Source organism: Sceloporus occidentalis, unplaced genomic scaffold (assembly GCF_023333645.1).
Source record: "Sceloporus occidentalis isolate IW3139 unplaced genomic scaffold, rSceOcc1.0.p SCAF_6, whole genome shotgun sequence".
NCBI lineage: Eukaryota > Metazoa > Chordata > Lepidosauria > Squamata > Phrynosomatidae > Sceloporus > Sceloporus occidentalis.
The window spans coordinates 42,268,345-42,290,800 of NW_028316986.1; the positions used below are offsets into that span (position 1 = coordinate 42,268,345).

The 22,456-nt window shown below is 37.6% G+C and overlaps 1 protein-coding gene across 4 annotated transcripts in view; it reads right to left on the reverse strand.

The window, feature by feature from the left end:
- Nucleotides 1-9,807: 9,807 nt before the first annotated feature.
- Nucleotides 9,808-22,456, reverse strand: part of ENAH (ENAH actin regulator) — a 102,049-nt gene continuing 89,400 nt past the window's right edge. For all 4 annotated transcript variants that reach the window (XM_089529416.1, XM_089529417.1, XM_089529415.1 and 1 more), the window contains 3 exons: nucleotides 21,393-21,471; nucleotides 18,565-18,622; nucleotides 9,808-17,232 (listed from right to left, as the gene is read on the reverse strand). In XM_089529416.1, coding sequence (XP_089385542.1) covers nucleotides 17,195-17,232; nucleotides 18,565-18,622; nucleotides 21,393-21,471 — 175 coding nt within the window. In that variant the 3' untranslated portion in view covers nucleotides 9,808-17,194. The remainder of the gene's footprint in view (nucleotides 17,233-18,564; nucleotides 18,623-21,392; nucleotides 21,472-22,456) is intronic.

Here is a 22,456-nt window from a genome sequence, read left to right on the forward strand (position 1 = left end):
ATCTTTGGACACTGTCCAAAAAAATATTTTCAGACTGAAGATGAAGATATAATATGGAAAGCAGCTGGTGTAGTTATGTGAATGTCTAGCCACCTGGAATCCATCAGACATATATTGTAAGGAAATACTTCTCGGCTGTGAAATTAGGGAAGGGTTATGGCAGATTTTGCTTCAAGTAACACTGCAAAATCCCACAGTATTTTATTTAAAGCACCCACACTCTATTTAAAATAATTCTGCTGCCCACTGCCATCACTTATTCTCATTTTTATCCAATCTAGCTCCTTGCTTCTTACCTCTTGCATTTGCTTAATGATGGAGAAGTTCTGGGAATAGTGCTAGTGCAGGCTTTTGTTTCCTTTGTAGAAGAACACACTGGAAACTTCTTCTAATGTTGAGTAAAGTTTATTTAAAAATATACAAGTTGGACATAAGCAGAATAAAGCATGATTCATTATGCAAACACACACACACCAGACATCACAATCACTACCCATCATCAGATCTCCAGATAAAGGAGATCAGCCTAAAATATTCAGAAGGCACTCGATCTCATCTGATCTTGGAAGCAAACCAGTATCAAGCCTGTGGTCAGTACTTGGAAGGGGGACCACCAGGTGCTGTAGGCTGTACTGCAGAAGGAAACAATGGAGAACTACCTCTGAGTAGTCCTTGTCTAAGAAAACCCCATGAAATTCACTGAGTTGCCATATATCAGCAGACAGCCTGAAGGCAAATACACACACTAGCATTCTGTTCTCCCTTTTATTTCTCATTGTCCCCAAACTGCCATGAAATGTGCATATTTTGCATAAAATTGGAAAGCCAGCAGCTTTCATTTTCTGACAATACAGAGAGATCTAACCTGATAGGTGCACCCCTACTCCAGTCTGAAGCATCCTGGGTGGGAGAAGGGGCAGCATTTGCCTTTGTGTTTAAAGTTGTCTGTCCACAAAGAGTGTAATAAAAGGAACAAGGCAGTTTCCAGTTGATTAGAAACATAATTGACAGCCTAGTGGGTTCACTTTTGGACCACTTTGTGGCATACAGTATAATGATTTATACTTACTGGTATTAATTTTGTAAGCATTTGGATTGGTGTGGCTGTTCTGTTTTTTTAAATTACAACAGCTGACACTGGCACATTTCTTAGTTACATGTGTATGCTTGGGGATTTCTTTCACAACAGAAATAGCTAGGAAAATAGATTAATTTAAAAGAGAACACAGTCTTTTCAAAAGGGTTGCATGTGACATCTGGAAATTCTAGGAAGGGAGAAGAGAAATGACATCTGCACAGAAAGGATAATAGCTTTTCTGACATTTTATTGGTCTTTTAGGTAGCCTGCAATATACTGCAGTTGGATTCTCTATTTGGACTTTGTATGGAGAAGTATTGTCTAAAAAGGATCGGACAGATGGATATCATCCAGTTTTGTGTGTGTGTGTTTTACTACAACTCATAAGCCCCAATCAACATAGCCAATGGGCATCTACTATGGGAATTGTTCAAAACATCTGGAGGGGATCAGTCTGCCAACTATAGATGAGAACAATGTTTTCTATACTTGACAAGGTTTGTTCAATTAAGAGGTACATTTAGTGTAGCTTTCCCATTGAGAGACAGTGTGATGTAGTGGTTTTAGTGCTGGAGTAGGCCTTTGAGAGACCAGGGTTCAAATCTGTGCTCAGCCATTGAGACATATTAGCAGGCCACACTCCCTCAGAGGAAGGCAGTGGCAAACCCTCTCCCAACAAATCTTACCAAGAAAACACTTAAGGTTGCCATAAACTGAAATAGTTCGAAGGCTCACATCAACAACAATGCTTTCCCATCACTATAAATCTTCTCCTGAAATTGTGTAATTGTAGGAAAGTGTATATTTCTTATGATCTTGGGAATGTTCTGGCTTTTAAAATAATTTCAAATTATTATTTTTTAAATGCTGCTCTTTCAGTTGTTTTATCTGCATTCCGTTTACTCTATTTTAAAGTTGTCTTGGGTCATTCATTGGGAGAAAAGTGATATATAAATTTGTGTGTGTGTGTGTGTGTGTGTGTATAAGCTGCTGAAATGAGTGAGTAATATTTATTTTAAATTTTCCACCCTACTCTACCACTCTCTCAAAGCAGTTTACTTCAGAGTAATAATACAACCACGTATTTAAAATGTGGGCTTTATTCGTTGATGGAGCATCCTGGAAATTCTCTTGACACTTTGTCTAATGGATTATCAACCCTGCAGAATCTCTGCATTGTAATGTAATCAGTGGAGTGGAATAAACATCCTTATTATATGTGTCATTTTCGTTTTCCCACAAACCCTTTGTCTCTCCTCATGTATTGCACTGTCACAGTATTTGGCATTGTTTTACTAATGGGCTGAGGCTTTCACACAATTTCATGAATATTTTCTAGGCTGTCTGTGTGATTTCACTGAATCTCCAGTTTGACAATCAGGGGGACTCAGAATAATTCAATAAAGTTTACGGGTTTTGAACTGATCATCTTTGTATGCGTGTGCCACCTTAGCCAAAAAACAACAACTCAGAAGTGGTTTTGCCAGTTCATTCTTCCAAAATACAGCACCTGATATTCATTGATGGCCTCCCATCCAAGTACTAACCATGGATGACTCTGCTTAGCAGCCAAGATCAGACAGGGTATTCTTTAGAAGGCCCTTAATTGAGCACACTCTGATATTGCTTGACCACATGTGTCCTGATTTTCATCTGTGAAATGTTGGCTGTTATGCTAATGGTGCATCAATGTACAAGGATCTGACAATGAGGCTACTCAGAGGAGTTCCACCAGATGGATTCTGGTGAAGCAGAAGAGGATGCCACAGCTATCCTGAGTGCCTAAGGAGGGATATGCAAGCGGATGACACAGGGCTATTGTAGAAACTATCCTTTTGACAAACCTCTGCAATGACACTAGATGCCCACAACATGATCTATGATAACAAACAAAGAGTTTCAGTAATGCAAAAGGACCCTGTCTAATCCACAAACTTCTTCAGCCAGCAAACTTCTTCAGCCACAGCCTTGTTTTTGAAATCCTGGCATCCACCCTAAGATTAGCAAATTGTGTATGTGTGTTTATGCGTGTGTGCACATGTATACACACACACACACACACACACACACACAGAGAGAGAGAGAGAGAGAGAGAGAGAGAGAGAATCATACTCCTGAAAGCCTCGAGGTTCTTTGCTTTATCAAAAATGTGCATTCATTGAGGATATTAAAGTATGAGATAAACTGCCTTTGGCAGTCACTTGGGAAAAATATTTTTACTGAGGGTGAGGTGAGGTAGGTACCAGGTATTTAAATTGGCCTCAAGACCTACCTCTGATCTAGAGAATGCAAAACATCTTCTAAATGTGAAGAAAGATTCTGTAAATATGGAAAGTGTTTTGTCTTGTCCCAGATGGAACTGAAATACCACTTTAGAGAGCAAGGAGATACAGTGCTTTAAGAATTACTTTCTCCCTGAACAAAATGAGATGTAGTTGACCCCATACAATAGGGTACAAAGTTCAATAACAAATAGATGCTACTTTTATCAAAAAGACCAGCTTTATCACAGGACTGCATATTACAAATAGTTGAGGGCTGAAATGATTTGACCACGAACTTTACTGAACTACCCAAAGACTCCATGTTGGAATGGCAGAGGAAATAGGTAAACTCAGTTCCTTGATGAACCTAATTCGCAAGTCAACCTATGCAATTTCACCTGGTCAGAATCATATAAACTTTGAGGGGTGAAAATATTAAGCCATGGTTGTTTAGTGATAGAGGAAAGAGGTTTTAACACAACACCTGTTAACATGCTTCCTCTTCCATCAGAATCAGCACAGATTGCACATTTGTCTGACTATAATTCGGGAACTGAAGGAGCTTTGGTTGTGAGTGGAACCAACGTTGGTACCAGTAGGAGCCCTGGAATCAACAACACTTCCCTGGAGGTGAGATATGCTCTCTACCATAGGGAATAGTTCAAGCCAGTTTTAGCAAATAAATTAATGGGGCCACTTTCAGACAGAGAGATTAAGTTGTGGAACCTCTGTATCCACAACCTGGCAAAGTTTGCTCTCAGATGTATTTCACTGTGTTTGCTTTACAAAAAGCTGTCAATGGGAACACAAATTGATGAGATATCTTCTCCCAAGCACAGCAAACATTGGGATTGCTTCTACATGAGCATGCTTCTCTGGCCTGGCAAGAACATTTCTGAGAAGGGGTTGTACACCTCTAAGATGAGTGAGACATGTCCAGAGATTTGTGACAAGGGGGATATAACACACACACACACACACAGCACACATGCACGCACACAAATAATTCAACAAAACAAGTCAGACAAACTGAGGAAGGAATAAAACAAATCAAAATGCAATGAAATGCTGAACAAGCTGATCAAGACCTGGGGGAAATTGCCATAGTTGCATCTGTGCCAGACTGTGGGTGCATCTTTTAACTGCCATGACTCCCTCCAACAGACTCCTGGGATTTGTTGCTTTTGAGGCGCCAGTACTCTGGCAGAAAAGGCTAAATAATTTTTAAAACTACAAATCCCAGGATTCCATAGGATGGAGCTACAACACTTACAGTGGTGTCAAACTGCATTATTTCTAGAGTGCAGAAGCATCCTGAGTGGAAAAAGTGGGAGTCATACCTTGTAGGTCTTACAGTAGAACCTGCAGATTTTACCCAAGATAGATCTAATGAGTATTACCTAAAGAAAAGTTGGGGACTGAGGTGGGTGGGTCCCCACCAAGTATTTCAGCATTACTTTAAATATTGGGGAAATTAGCTTTGCAAAAGGCTGGGTAATCTTTAGAATTGTTGGTACCTGTATAAACCAATAATAACTGAGGAAAACTCCAGGTTTGGGTGCATTAAAAGGCTTTTATTTAGAAAAATGTAGAGTGCAATCACACACACATAATAGCAATTCACACAGGCACAGCATTCAGAGCTAAGCAGAATGGAAATAGGTAAATTGGATTGCGGAATTTTGATGATTTTTTAAAGAGGGTGATATTTACCTGTCCAAAGAATATAGATTATGGAAAGCGGGATTGGCTCAGACTAAGGTCTGAGGGTGATACAGAACATACATGGAGAACAACCTGGGATCCTTCTCTGTGTGCACCGAGGTTAGGCTTTGGGGAACTAATGAGCCCAAACAGACAAGCCAAAATGAAGCTGGTTTGGGTCACTTTGGAGGTATGTGGTTTAAATGACACATACATCTTAAGAGGCCAGACGCTTCGCCAAAGCTGCGCTCATCCTTAAAACTGGAGCGTGGCTTTGGCACAGCTTCTGGCCTCTTGGAATGCATGCATCATTTAAACAGCATACCTTCAAAGTGACCCGAAGCAGCTTTATTTTGGCCTGTCTGTATGGGCCCAATATTACGTATAACTGAAAACTAGTCTCTGGACTCAGATGGACTCTCATGAGCTAACAAAGGATTGGTGTATAAATAGGAAAATGTCCTTCCATACATCTCTCTGTTTACTTCTCAAAATTAGGAGAGACCCTGTCTGAAACTATGAAGCACCATTTCCAGTTAATGCAGAGTACACAGTGATCCAGATAGACCAGTGGTCTGATGTAAAGGAGTTCTTGCGCTCAGTAAAAGCTATCAACCAATTAAATAATCTATCTGTTAAATTATTTCAATATAGTGTTTTTTAAAATGAAAGATTTGAAAAATTCCTATTCAACAAGCTAAAAGTTATCCTTAGTTATCCTTAGTATAGCAATGAATGTAAAATGAAGCCTGCTCAAAATGGCCACAAGATGTCCCCACTATGCCACAGAGAGGGTTTTGCACCTCTTTAGAAAGGAACCTTTTTGTTAGGGCAAATTTCTGCAATAGAGTTACCAGGGTTAACATGCAACCATCAAAATTAAAGCTAACTGTGTAGTTCTTACCAAGGATATCCATGAGGTTTACAATCTAGATTTAAAACAACCATAATTTTGAAATTACATTGGATTGCAATAAGATGTTTAATACACTACCCTCTTCAATGTTCCTATGCTGTTTGGGGTTTTTGTCTTTTTAAAAATATAGAGTATTTCCAGGCAACTTTTTTCTCCTGCAATGGCCTTGCATTGTACAGTGAATTTTACAGGGGGTCCAGATGACATTATCTGGCATTTGCAATCCATTAATGAGGCCTAAGGAACATCAACAATTTCAGATCTGCAGACGACACCATATTATTAGCAGAAAACATTAGAGACCTAGAGCAACTACTGAGGAAGGTAAAAGAAGAAAGTGCAAAGGCAAGCCTACTATTGAACATAAAGAAAACAAAAACAATGACCACAGAGCATCTTCTCAAGTTCAGCCTAGAAAATGAGGACATAAAAATAGTAAAAGTGTTCCAATACTTTGGATCAAACATTGATCAGAATGGGGACTGCACTCAAGAAATCAGAAGAGGACGCCTTTCCTAGCATTATTGATTTTTCGAATGTGTTGTGCCTTTTTGTGATGTGGCCAAAGTGCAACAGCCTCAGTTTGATCATCTTGGTTCTCAGGGAGATTTCAGGTTTGATCTGTTCAAGGACCCTTTTATTTGTTTATTTGGCCATCTATGCTATTCTTAGCACTCCTCTCCAGCACATCTCAAATGAATTTATTTTCTTCTTATCCACTTTCTTCACTGTCCAGTTCTTGCACTCCTACATAGTGATGGGGAATATAATGGTTTGGATGGCTCTAACTTTAGTGCTCAGGTTTGTATCGTTACTCTTTAGGATCTTTTCTAGCTCTTTCATGGCTGTCCTTCCCATTCCTAGTCTTCTTCTGATTTCTTGACTGCCTTTCCATAATATCCTTTGAGATTTGTTGTCTGAGGCAGCTACTTCAGTCTACCTACCAAAGGCTGGCTTTGACAAGAAATGAGGTTTTTAGCAAGTAACTCATTTGGCTGCGCTCTCATGATACCCTTTGCTGTCTGAGGCAGCTGCTTCAGTCTACCTTATAGCAGGACTGTCTTTGATAAGCAAACTGAAAGAATCCGGGGAGGGGTGTGTGTTAACACCTTGTACAATGGGCCCTTGGTATCCACTGGGGATTGGTTCCAGGACCCCTCATGGATGTTTAAGTCCCATTAAATACAATTACATGATGAAATAGTGTCCATTATATAAAATGTCAAAATGAGGTTTGCTTTTGGGATTTATATTATATTTGAGTATATTTTAAATGTGTGGATGGTTGAATCTGTGGATAAAAATCTGTGGATACAGAGGGGCAACTGTAAATATCACTTTCAAAATTAGGCCTTGGAATAAGAGACATACTTACATTGCAGCTGTGTGCCTTCAAGTCATTTCTGACTTATGAGGATCCTATCATAGGGTTTTCTTGCCAAGATTTGTTCAGAGATTTGCCAGTACTTTCTCCTGAGAACTGGGGCAAGTGGGGATTCAAACCCCATTTTCCAGTCATAGTGCAATGTTCAAACCACAACACAAAGCTGGCAATGTATATTTATATAAGGAAGGTTTTCTAATACAGAACTCACTAGACATGACAAGCTGTAGCACCAAGGGAAGAGCATATTCATCTTACCCTTTTCTATGCCCTGTGGAACTAAATCAACATCACACCAGTGTCATTAAAACTGAGTTTCAATGAGTTCAAGCAGCCCTTGGTTTCTTTGGTAACCCAAATAGTCATGTTTCATTGTATATGATTCTTGTGTTGTGTCCTTGTTGAGGAAAGCGTTGACACTTCAACATGTGACTGAATAGGCTTTCAGCCAGTTGACTGGCAAGTTAAGGGCAATATAGTTGCCCAGGTTATAAGATATAAACTCTTTTTGGCCATGAGCTGCCTTGGTCTGGAAACCTCTGCATATGCGTTATTCTTCTGGTCTGAGATCTTGGCTAGTGTAGTAGTATGCATAACTAGTATCTATATGTCTTTTGGTATTATATTTCTCTAGCTGTATGCTAGTTCATATATCAATTGTGCTATTTTTTTTTTTACCCCTGGGATCCCCCCCTTTACATGTACATGCAGACGCCGCACCCCTTTCCATTTGATGTAGAATATGAATAAAAATATTTTATTTAGCGTGCATATTTTCATTTGTGCATTCATGCCTGAGGGCAGGGAAATGTCTAATTAACAATTTGTAAGCTGCTCTGATAGCCTTTTGGCTGAAGAGTGGGGTATAAATAAATAAATAAATTATTATTATTATATTCATATTTTAACATCTTATAAGGAAGTAACATCATTCAAATTAGAACAGTTTTACTTAAGTAGATTCAGTATTTAACGCAACACATTTGTAAATTTTACACATAAAAAGTTTGGGGAGTGGGGATCAGGGCCTCCAAGTCTTAAGCCCTCCTTGAGCAACTCTTGCACCCCTCCAGGGGTCCCATCCCACCATTTGAGAACTGCTGTCATACATAGTAATCCCTTTTTGCCCACTCTGTGCAAATAAATGCATACCTGCAAATTGATGGGCATTTCATCTGGATTTTGTCTTGATGCTAAATCCAGTGCATGTTACACATGTTACTGTTTGTGGTTATTTGACTAAGGTCTAATCTGCACTACAGAAATAATGCGGTTTGACACAACTTTAACTGCCATGGCTCAAAGCGATGTAATTCTGGGATTTGTAGAGCACTCTATCAGAGGCTAAATATTGCACAAAATTGCAAATCCTAGAATCCCATAGCATTGACTCATGGCAGTTAAAGCTGTATCTAACTGCATTACTTCTTCAATAGTAGTAATTACTTATGTCAGTACTGGGTCAAACTGTTTTACTTCTTCTCTTTTGATGATCACTCCATTTATCAAGGAAGTTCAATTATATAGATTTCTATGATAATTAAGAATCCAAATATTTGTTTTTAACCATTATTTATGTCTGAGTCTTGTTGTGTTTGTATACATGTGTATAGTTTGTAATGTTTATTGAGGTTTTTTATGTTTAATAAAACTATTTTTTAAAAAAATTGCATTACTTTTGCAGCGCAGATTAGACCCAAGCCTAGACCAATGGCCACTACTTGGGCCTTTGATGCTTAGAATTTAAGTGAATCTGGTGTAGATTTGAGTTTCCATTGACTCAAGTTAAGATGGTATAAGGGATGGTGGTAGTTTTTCCTTTGATGGGCTGGTTTGGATCCAAATGGGAAGAGTCAGACTGGCCAGGTGGGATCATGACCAATGTCAACATGCAGCCATCAGAATCTTCTCTCTCCTCCCTGACAATCAACAGAACCAACATCATAGTAAGAAATCTGTTACATTCACACATGATTAATAATATTTACAGTGTGTTTTAGTACCGTTATGCCATTTAGTGTTTGCAGTGTCCCCAAACAATCTTGATTTACAAGTGAGCTACACAAGTCATGACCTGCAGTCAAGTGTAGCTGATCAATTTTTTTGCAAGCTCCTTGCCACTATAGGTTTCTTTTTTAAAGTTTAAAAGTCTTCCATTGCTATTGGGCCCATGGGCTTCATTTGACGGGTTACAAGTCTTGCAAACTGAGTTTAGAACGAATCCATGCCTCACATGCTTGTCTACACTAGAAATTATTGTGGATCAGCACTGAACTGAAGCCAATTTATTAGCCAATATACAAACCATCTCAGTGTCCACAGCTGAAACAAAAATTGATTTTCTTTGACTTTAGGCTGTTTTTACAGTGTGCCAAAACAATTGATAAAATGGAGCAGGGGGAAGGGTAATAATACAACAATCAGTTTTTACATAAGATTAACTTTTATTTCATAAGGAAACTTGATATCAAGAGGCATAGTAAGAAACTATCTAGAAAACCAGCAAAGCAAAAAGCTTGGACATGATGGAAGAAACGAAGACAGAAGAAAGCAGTCTGATTTCAGTGACCGTTTATGCCGACTTACATATTTATGCCATGCACATTAGGTTTAGAAGCAATTCCAGAAAATTAGCATGCATTTTATACAGTTTTAAATGAGATTAAGGCACTTTTCTTTTATAAAGAACATACTCAGCATTTGCATTCTTCTCTCTCTCTTTCTCTTTTTGTGTCATTTTAACTTTGGCAAAAGAGTCATTTAATGCTGTAACTGGAATTTAATGTATATTAAAGCAGAACTCAAGTAATTCATGGATATTTTACAGTTAGTGAAATAACCTGTAACCTGTACATTTCACATACACACACTAGAATTAAGCAAATGAGCTGCAATTAGTTTTTACAAAATTAAGGTATGTATTTGTACGTACCACGTTTTATCAAATCTAAGTCTTGTATTAGGTACTTAATGGTATAAAATCTGACAAATGCACTAAACATTTCCCCTTTACTAGGGTATGCTAGCATCCTATCCTGTTTTGTAACTTTAAGACAGGTTTATGACAGACCACAACTGCTGCCAAGAAAAACACATGCAGGTCTAGAATTTATGCTGTTAATAAGAAATCTAAAGAGACATAGTGAGCCATTATATTATGATTAGCTATAGCTCTGTTTTTATTACAAATGCAAAGCCCAGCAATCAGTCCAAGACCATCTTCTTCAAATTTACAACGTATTGCTATTAAATGAATGCATATATAAAACAAAAGTGTGGATTAATTGATTAGTGTAGGAAGTAGAAATGGACAAGACTACAAAACTGGCAAAGGGTGTGAAAACACAAATGGCCTAAGTCCAATTGCTCACCCTAATTAAAGTTGTTGTTGTATGGCTTCAACTAATTTCTGACTGATAGCAACCATGAGGCAAACCTATCACAGGGTTTTCTTGGCAAGATTTGTTCAGGAGTTTGCCTTTGCCTTCCTCTGAGGCTGAGAGAGTGATTTGCCCAAGGTCACCTACAGAGTTTACATGGCCAAGCAGTGATTTGACCCCTGATCTCCAATTGTAGCCCAACACTCAACCCACTACACCATGCTGGCTCTCTAGCCTCTAATTAAATTAGACCAATGAAATCAATGGGATTTATGTAAGAGTTGACTTACTATTCAGCAGCTGAGTGAGCAGTTCTACTCTAGTTGGGATTAGCAATTTGATTTAGGCCAAAGGTATTTTCATAGTTGTCAAAAACATCTGTTCTGCACAAGAAAACTTTGAATTTAAACTGCAAAGTTCTCATTGTCATATTTTCAGCAATAACTCACGACAACAGGCAACATTCATTAAGTGATCCACTGTGGGTCCCATAAGCAGTAATTACTGTATCCAAATAGTGATAAATGCTTGCTGAATTATTTTGAAATGTTGTTCTGCATTTATAAGTCTGCTTGAAGCCTTAAAGAATTAGATAAATCAGTAATTTTCAGTAATCAGTAATTAGAGTCTAATTGTATCCCCCCCCCCCCCCACTGCCCAATGTATGGTTTGTCATTGCCCTAGACTCGATGAAACCAAAACTTTCCAGTAGTAAGACAAGGAACTAAAGCAGACAAGTCTCATTCTCATTCTAACATTATTTAAAGCTTTTCAAATATTGATCTTCTGGACCACCAACATGCTATTAAGTTACTCATTTGTTAACTCATATTGTTCTAGCATATTCATGCAAGGATTTGGTTACCTAAACTTATTTTTAAAAATATTAAAATTGTCTTTTTTACACGAGAAGGACCAACTGGCTTTTATCAAAATGTTGACAATCCCAATTAATTTAATTAATTTTAAATCAAGATTTTAAAACTTCCTTAAGTTCTCACTGTATTAAACAGGCTCTCAGATATCTTCATGTTTGTGTAAATTGCACTTGCTAAAACTTCTTTCCTCATCCCTTCCTTCAACAGGGCATTGTTTTTTTTCTATCAAGGTAAATTTATTTTTTGTTACTGTATGAAGTATCATGAAATGTTAGACCACGGATCTCGCAAAACGATGAAGATGTACATGTGTTACACTAGTGCAGAGATTACCAGATTTACACCAACATAAAGATCCACTGGCCTATAAGGAGGCCCCCAAAGACCACTTAAAGGTTGGAGACTGCACAAGCCTCTGATCCTGCTCCATGTCTCCCTGTCTGTTAAGAGATGCCATACTAGTCCTCTCCCTACCTTAGTACTAGGAGGATTCACAATAGGCAGGGGAAGTGGGTCACTGTACCAAATGATTTAATATTTAAAATAGTTTCCTAGTATCCAGCACCTACACTTGTTCCCAATCCATGAAATCTCCCTGTCAAGGAGACAGTCTTTCTTACAATAGTGTCCCTGCTAAATTTTAAGGTTCTTTTATCAAAAATCTTTTTGAATGTTCTGCAATTTTTAATGCAGAGGTGCTATATGGAACACTTAACAAGCCACCACAGTTGCAAAGAACACAGTAAAAGCTTTTAAAACACTGCTTATTTTGTTAAGGGGCATTTGTTCTTTCTTTGAGTGATGGAAGAACATGAAGTGATTGGGATAAAAATAATAGCATTTACTTTGTTCATCCGCTACTCAAGCACATCCGATCACCCGCAGAAATGCTGCACATTTCTAGAGGAAAACATTTAAAATACTACTGGGTACACAACTGTGAGCTGTAAAAGCAGTAAAACTAGTCATTGTGTTTCCACAAGGTATTTCACCTGACAGCTATATGCATCAGCCTATTTTTCCTAGTAACTGCCAACACCACCACTTGCCTCATGACTCCATAAGGCACAACCAAGAGAGAAGTCTGTGGCGGCAACAAGAGCAGGACAATGGTACCTACCTAGATAAAGCAGTTTCGTTGGGAGAAGGATGAGGCAGTTAGTATGGGAGGGAAGATGGAAGAAAAAACAGGAAAACTGCAGGAATTCCTAGTCAATGGATGAACTATGGAGGCTGGGCTCCTAATGGAGAAAGCAGCCATGAAGATGACTGCATTTTTTTGGTTGGTTTAGATATATGAAATTTTTTTTGTGTGACACTGGCATAGAGTAACCTTGCAGTGCCAACAAATGACGCCACGAAAGAAACAGGCTGTAATGTTCTATTCTAATGGGCTGTAGTGCTCTAAGCTGTAAGACGTTTTTTAAAAAATTCTCTGTCCTTTTTTAAAGAGCTCTTTCACAGGGGAGTCTGGCAAGTTTTAAGTGCTAGTTGGTAATGTTTAAATTAACAGCTGTTTTTAAAGTGATGAAGCCAAAGCCCAAAATAAATGTCCAGTTTTTGCCAGCAGAGGGATCTTAACCTATACATCCAATCTAATAAAAATCCTATGGTATAAAGGGGCACAAGCTAGTGGCTTACATTTCATTGCTTAGTGTTTAATAACTGTCCATCATATAGCATTTAATCTCAAGTCAGACATCTGGGACTTTACAGTTTTTCCTTGTATTTTTCACAGAAGTCAGTAACATACCCTCTTTCTGAATGTTATTCCATAATGATTCCATCATATTTTCTACTTGACAGAATGGTGATTACAGTTCCATTCTGTTCATGGAATCTGTAGTTCTGTTTGACCTCAAAATGCCTGACCTTGAGCTTCTAAATTAAACACAGAGGGTCAAGGAGCTATCTTCTCAAATCATGTAACAGTCATTATCAAGAAAGTGAGGCATGATTCCATTAGAAGCATGTTTTCAAAACTATTTGGATAGTTGTGAAGCTTGTTAAAACAAACAAGGTAAAGTAGTTTTGCTTTATATTAAACACAAGATGCCAGTAAAGAAAAGGAGGAGAAGGGAAGCTAATGGATGAAAAGCAGGAAACTTACAGAAATCTGAACCAAGTCAGTAGCACAGAGGTTTGAGCAAAATGTGATTTTAGTTAGCTTCTGTGCAATTTGTATATACATCTAAGGTACAGGGGAGCTGGATGGAGAGGAATCAAAACTGAAAAGCAGCTTCAATGTGAAAAAGTAATAAACAGTATCTTGGATTCAAAATCAATGTTGAATATGAACAAACTCTGTTACATTCTTTGTGGAGGTAGCACTTACACAATGCTGAGAATTCAGAAGGGCAATGGAAATACATTATATTAAGAGTAGTCTGTTTCCCCCCCAATATGACATTAAGGTTCACAAAATAATAACAGCAACATGTATATATTGCAATTTTATTTCATCTGCTCAAACAAAACAAAGTTAGCATTTAAGAAATTTTAAAATGACACAATATGGTAAAAATAGCAAGAGAATTAACTGAAAAACTCAAAAGGAGGTAAAACTAAATGCATGAAAATTCAACATTCATTAGTGTTTCATCTTCAGTTTTGATTGACACTTGATGCTTGCAAACTTTTTGAACAATGTTTCATGACAACTCTGAAGAGATTTCAGCACCAGCACTAAGATTTGTACATTCAGTTTGTATGCAATTGACTTGTTAGCCACTTGTGTATGGATAGGACAGATTTATCACAGATCAGATCACAGTGTTGAGGAAAGCAATACCTTCCTGGAATTAAAAGTGATCCCCTAAACCATATTCAGCTTAAGGCATCCGCTGTACAAAAGCACAGGAACCATCATAACATTTTTAAAGAACAGTAATTAAAATAACCTAATAGCCTGTAGCTAATTTTAATTACAGGAATATCTGGCAATGGCATAGCTGTTAGTACAACAGCTGGAATTTACAATTTAACTAAAACTAGATATTTCAGAGTGGTCCAATTCATGTAACTATGCATGTAGAAAGAGTATGAAGACCTCTGGGGTTTTTTCCTTTTTCACAGAAATCATGTTAACTTTAGACCAAGGCACAAAACGTTTAGTGCATTAACCAGTTTCATTCACAATCAGTAACTTAATTTTCTTACCTTTGGACCACTTACACCTGTAACATTCTGCTAGACTATCTCAAAATTTTGTTTGTAAACAAAATCAAACATGATTTCTGAAAATAATATGTTTTAAAGTTTAATTACTGTCTAAACAGAAGTTACTTTCAAAAGATGGAAATGCCTCCTCTCAATGGGATCAACATTATTTGTCTTGAGATTTAAATGCCTTCAACTAATGTATGCAAAGAGTATTTTTTTAAAAAGTCACCACTGATTTGGGGTTATATATTTTATCTGCCATACTTATATCTTGTACAAGGTGGGGGATATTCAAGCCTTTATGCAGAAATAGGACTGATTAATTTGCTTTGGTGTCTAATGCTTGGGGAGATGTGCTAATTAAAGCTTTCTTGTGAACTAAACTGGGTGGAACTGGGTAATCTAAGAAAATGAATAGTTATGTCCAAACTACAAGTCATTTCCAAATCAGAACAGCTAACAAAATAAATATGGCACTAATATTGCATGAATAACTTAAGATGCAGTGGGCTCTTATTTGCACATTATTTGTCAAACACAAAATTTAATTGAAGGGTCTCTATCACACATACATCCCCATTCTGAAACTCTGCATGGGATAGTTTAACAAACATCTACAGGTTGGGATAGGAGTTGATAATATGTGACTTTCATGATCCTAAAAGTATACTATTGCCACTCTGCTCTTAAGACTTTTTCTCATCTTGTAACCTTGTGTGTCAGTATTTGATAATTAACTGTATGTCCAACGGATTAAAAAACAGGAGAAAGCTCATGAGCTCATTTCCACCCAACCCCTCTTCTCTGATGTGAAGAGAATCACATCATGCCAAACCAGCCTCAGTCATTATTAAATGCTACAATGACAACAACTGTTTTCAAATCTTGGCAAAAATAGAACTGGTGATGATGGAACCCTTAATCACTCTTGGGGTGTATGTGGAAAGGCAAGAGGAACTTTTGCTGGGGAAGGCATGGGGACAAAAGAGCACATGATCCCATGGCCTGCTATCAGTCAATCACTTACCCTGGGATTAAAGCAGGGATGGCGAATGTGGCCTTTCAGAGGCAGATAGACAACAAGCCCCATCTCTCATTGCCACTAGCTGTGTTAACTATTACTAATGGAATATGTAGTCGAACTACATCTGGAAGGTCACAAGTTTGGAAGTACAGTACTGCATTTGCACTGACTATTGTTCAGCTTGCCTTCTCCCCACTTCAATGAGATTTGTCTCAATACACAGTGCAAGTAGCTATTGTAGGGAAAAGCCATTCCATCATTTATTTTAAAAAAATCACCTCTTAGTATTATCATGATGCTTAATGCTTACCTTTAAGTTAAGAAAAGAAAAAGAAAAACCCCAACTGGTAATGCCATTATTGAGGCATTACTAAGTGTGAAATACAAATAAAATGATACAAAAAAGTATTAAGTACCTGGTTCTATTTAACATGGTTACTGATAAGTCACAACATTTTCCTTATTATTACACATGCATGCAATAAAAGGAAAAATAGTGCAGCAATTAATACAAATGTTTTAAATAAAAAAGTCACCCCTATTCCCAACCCTACACATCCCAAATTTTTCCTGGGCATTAACTAGGCCTTAATGGAAAAAGGCTACTCAATATTTGTGGCATGCAAGAATGTTTTAAATTAAAAAGCCAACGCTGTGGTTGTGTTATATTACAAAAATGTCTACATGCATAAATTTTTAAAATCTCAAAAACCTATGGTAAGTCTATAACAATCTAACAATTTACATTTGACCATTGATTTGTATTCTGGAGAAGTTTTAGATTTGGTAAAGCATAACATTTTAGGAAGGCATCTACATCTTTATATTCTGGACAACATTTGCATTTTTTTTCTACGAAACTGCATGTAGGCTAACAAGAGAGGCTTCCTATCATTAATTCCCAAATATCCTCAATTTCTCATTTGCCAGTATTGTTTTTCAGCACTCTCCTATCTGTATTTTTTTGTAAACTGAAGTCATGTTTGATCTTTAATTCATAGAAATAGCCAATATGATAGGAAGACTAACCTGAGATACTTTGTACAATAGTATAGCTTGCTAAATTCTTCCTTAAGAAAACCTCTCTGAAAAGCCTTCCCAAACTTTTCTTTTTTGTATCTTAATGAACCATGAATATGCAGCTCTATTTTGATATGAAGACATTTCAATGCACTGTGATCTTGCCTGACAGTATAGGATCATCTGCATAAATGATTATCACAATTTAAGACTATTTTCCACTCTGTTCAAAGTCAGAAAACAGCAGCAAAGGGAAATAGTGATGTCTGAAAATTTTCAGAATCTTGCTCTTTCTTCTTCTTAGTGTATTTTTCCATTTCTTCCAACAGCTCACAAAATGTAGTTGCCAAGACCAGTGGTCATAATGGCTTAGTCCTAGTCTTTCTATGCTGTATTTGACTTGTTCAGTTCTTGCCGAATTGCTGTTTTGAAGAAGAAAAAAGCTGTTAACTGTGCAATGCTAGAAAAAAGAAACTGTATTTTGATATTTTGAGGAATTTTGGCTATCAAGACCCCCCGCGTAAGCCAAATATCGTGCATGCTTAAGCCCCAGTCAAGTGAATGGGACTCATGCATGCAGCGGTGCGCAGGCGCCGCCCCTTGTACAGCTTTCAGCATATGCAGCTCTATTTCAGCATATGCTGAAAGCATATGCTGAAAGCCGCATATGACGCGGGCGCACTGTACTGAAAAAAAATCACAATTATATATTTTAAAATGTATATATTAAATTGGAGCTGAAGTGGAATATCTGTTCTGAAATTTTAGACAAAACACTATGGGCTGAAAGGGGTAGACTCATATTCCCCCATATCAGTGAATTCAATATCCAGTTTCACTTACCCACGTCTAAAAAAAGTATGTATTCTAGGCACTTCTAGATCCTCTAGTGCATTTCTATGATCACTTTCCAGACAACACATTCCACAAAATTACATTGGTAGACCTAGAAATGTTTAGAGAAATGTTCTTTCTAAGCATTTCTAGGCCCTTCGGTGTGATTTTGTGATATGCCTGGGCTGGAAAATAGTCATCTCATTGAAAATAATGGGGTTCTCTGTTATCTGCAGTTTCAGGGATCCTCAGGGATCCTGGAACATAACCCCTGTGAATACGGGAGTCGTACTATAGAATCTTTAACTGCAGACTTCAGAGATGAACAGTGAAAACAATCACTACAGAAAATTATTCTGGGCATCAGAATAAGGAACAGTAAACAACCCCCAGCAAATGATGTCAAGGAAGACAGTGAACGAGGGACATGAAAGTGTGAGGGATGGATGTGAAAAGGGCATGCAGTCCAAGTCCTATATAGTGAGTGTAAAAGTTCTGCTAAGGAAAGGACAGGTCAGGGCAATTGAAGAGGTATGTTGTCAGTAACTTTGCAAAAGGGACAGGATCTTTATGACAGATCATTTGTACAGAACATCACCTTTTGGAGATAGTTCAATTTCACAGGTATTTATATTATGATTTTAAAATATGGGAGTTGAGACAGGAAGTCAAAATCAGGTGACAAATGCCTAGTAGAGATGAATTCTAGATAGAGGCCAAACATGTGAACCAATTAATCACAATCATTACTTTGAGTTGTGGTAGTAGAACACTTAGATATAAGGACTGGAGCAGATTGAAGATGGGGGGAACAAGGCTGGAATTCAACATTCTCTGATCAAATTTTTACAATCCCACAGATACAAGTTCTAATCAATTAATCAACTTTACAATGCTACATCGTAGGTGCATCAACTTACCATCAATTAATTCTTCTTTTAGTTTTGTTAATTCCTTTCTCATTTCATCTAAAATATCCTATGGTATCAGAAGAGACAAGTTAATACTTTTGTTCAATAGAATTCAAAACGTGTCAAAACAAAGATAAACATGTCTACTCTTTCATGGAGCAACTTGTAGGGCAGTAGAAGAGCAAGAGAAATAATTGCCTTCCCCCAGACCCCTCCATGGACCGGGGGGGGGGGGGGTAGGATATGGTTACACCCCTGGTGTCTTTTGGAGATGGAAAAAGAAATGTCCATTAATCAAAATTTCTAAAGAAACAACTTTATTTCATCTGTGTCCTGCAAGACCATTAACAAAATGTGCATCTTTCAATTTCCTGTCATCAGAAGGAAACTATAAAAGATTAGATTCCTCTCTCTTTTCTGTTTGAAACCATATGCAAATAATATTTGCAACTAAAAATGTCTGTCTTGCTTAAATAAAACCCACACAAATATGCTTTGATCTGTGGGAGAATGTATAAAAATGCAAGCCTTAGGAAAATGCATAATAAAATTATTTACATTAGAAAATGTATGCATCAAAATACTTATGAATTTCCACCCCACTCCACCCCAAACTAATGTGAACAAAGAACAGCAGTAAAGTACAAGCGGGAGTTGAAGAAATACAAAAAACTAATGCCAGAGAAATACAAAAAATTAATCCCTAGCATCACTGATTTTTGATGTTGATCAAAGAGGGACATGCACCTTCAAAATCTACATGTGAAGGAAGTAGAGAAATGTAAAGTGCACCTGCAGCTTTTCAGATCCCAGCAGCAATAGTCAGCATGTCCAAAGGTGAGGAATGCAATCCCACTGTACCTGGAGAGCTGCATAATGTTCACCTGAGATATTCTCTACTTCTGCATAAGATTTTTGCACCTACAGTATCTATATTTTTTCACTCCATCTTTCACATTTGAGTATACCAACAATGGCACTGGAAGCTTCTTGAGACTAATTCAATGCACATAACCCAAAATGGAATAACTGTTATCTTCCCTACAACAAAATCTGAGATCCTGAATCCCCCATTGCCAACCATATGGAAATCAGTAAGTCAAGCTGGAACTTTACGTTGATACACCTAATCTGAAAGTTACATCCATGAATGGAAATCTGGAGTAGTAAGATAAATGCATGGAGTAATTAAATTGTGTTATCCCTTCCAATGCATGAAAGAGGGAGTTAGGGAAATAAATCATTCAGTATGAGCCATTACTGAAATAGCAAAGAGATAGAACTATTAGATTTTGAATGCTTCTCCATCACTTTCCCACTTTCATCCCTCTCTTGCAGGCTGGCTTTGGTTTATGGATCCTGCTTAATGCCAATTAGAGCTCCCTATTAATGGAGGAAGTCTACTTAATGACAGGTACCTAACCAGAATATTAAAGCCAGAACATGTTTATAAAGCCACTGATAGTAAATCGAAACTGGTATGCTAAGGATGAAATGGGATGTCACATAAGTCCAATTTTGCAAACAAGACTTTCTCCTCTTCTTTTTTTAAAATATTTTTTAAATAATAAATTTTATTTCCCCTAGATAGACATAATGACACAATACAATCCATAATACCACAATACACATCTCCTCTTCAGATGCTCTTCACCTCCCAAATATTCACAGGCAGATTTTTGAAAGGAATCATTTCCTTCCTGTTCTTGTTCTTTGCTTTCAAGTCGTCTTCAACTTATGGTGGCCCTAATGTGAACCTTTATGGGGTTTTCTTGGCAAGATTTGTTCAGAGAAGGTTTACCACTGCCATCCTCTGAAGCTGGAAGAGTGTGAGTTGCCCAAGGTCTCCCAGTTGGTTTCATAGCTGAGCTGAGAATTGAACCCTGGCCTCCAGAATCATAGACTAACATTCAAACCACAATGCCATACTAGCTCCCTATGAAGACTTAATTAGACAAAACACAATGTGCAAGAGGAGGAAGATAAAGTAGTAAAAAGAACCAATTTCCTCTTCCTTCTCCCTTTGTTGGGGGTTCTACTTATAGATCAAAACCATAATGACAATAATTTACTTTTCTCTGAATTCTTTAGCTCTTGGCAGTTTTATCCCTTAATTTCCTCTCATCAGTGGTTAAATGCATTATTTTAGACTCTGGACTTAATGGTCTTAACAGGTAAGTGTATATGCTCTTAAGATACTAAAATACATTACTTTACTTGCTTTGTAATGTGGTGAGCCACCTTGCTGCATATAAAGGCCCTTCGTGCTGCTCAGCTCCTGGGTTTTTGCATGCAATAATATCCATCGTACAGAGATGTATCTGTTTTACATAAGCTCCAATATTAGAGCATATACAATTTTTTCTTGTATAACATATAAAAAAGGTGAATGCTGGATAGAAAGATGCCCATTTAAAATTTCTAGGAAATCCATCCAAAGATTGGTGAAGAATGATCTAAATTTTTCAAAGAATAGTGTGGTGCCTTCTGTGGGTTTCAATTCCTGTATAGATAATTATGCTGCAGTGAACTCAGTGGTGCTTACTTCTGAATGCACAGAAAGTAGAATCATAAAGTTGGAAGAGAGCCTTGCCTCTCCTTTTAAATAGTTTTCATGCTGAAGTAGGAATCAGCAAGGACTTTGTCTCATTACACAAGTGGTGTGATGCTTTCTCTTTAGCATATGCTTCTATCAGAAGCACTGATACTGTTTTTATAATGCTATACACTGCTCAAGCTGGTGCTGCTTCAATGGCAGAGAAAGAACTACAGAAATAAAATATATAGCATTAGAAATGTTAAGACCACAGCATGATGTTCTAGTAGAAAATATTTACCTGTTTTAATCTGTCATAGTCTAGCCCTTCCGTCTGTACTCCATTGGTACTGGGCTGCCCAGAGGATGCAGATTTTGGTCTATGAAAAACAGACACAGCTTTTTCAAGTTAACCATGCATTTTTCAACCTAGGATTCAGCATTTTAAAATAGTTATTGTCTCTCAAGTTTTAGAAAACCCAAAACCACTAAGTGGTGATAACAGGAAATCCAATTGCTTTATTTCTTCTTGGGACACCAACCAACCATCTTTTTTGCGTCTAGAAGCTGTTCATCCAACTGAATAATAATAGGATAGCAGGTGATCATGAAATGATCAGGATGGCCATATATTATCTAACATAAGGGGATGCAAAGGGATCCTGTAGTACCTTTGAGACTAACTGAAAGAAAGAAGCTGGAAGCATGAGTTTTTGTAGATTTGAGCCTACTTCCTCAGATGCACTGGGTGGAGTGGAGAGTCCAGAGACAGACATATATAAGCCAGTTGTGCATGAAAATGTCAACTGAATTCAAAACCATGTAGGTATGGAAATGAGGTGGCAAGATCAGTTTTATCAGTGGTTGTTGGGGACAAAGGCAGGAGGAAAGCTGTTACGTAAAGCCAAGGAGAGTAGATAACAATATGAATGAGTATTGGAATGCAGTGTGGGAAACAGAGAGGTGATGTGATGCACTGGACAAGGGTGCTCTCATGAGACATGGTTAGATACTGCTGAAATGTGTGTAGTGTGCCAGGAAACCATTATCTCTGTTCAACCCACTGCTGATGGACTATAGTCTGTGGATACGTTCCAATTCCGCTATTTCTCTTTCCAAACTTTCTTTGTAATTCTTTTCTTCAATGACTGCTTTTCTGAGGTCTGAGACGGAATGCTCAGGAAGACTGAAGTGTTCTGAAACTAGTTTTTGTGTATATTTAGTTTATGTCCATATATCCTTTGGCGCAGGGACTGACCTGTTTGCCCAATGTAGAGTACTGAAGGGCACTGCTGACATAGTATGGTATTTTCAGTCTTCAATCATGCACAGTGCATATGCAGTAACTGTGGGTCAAACAACCTA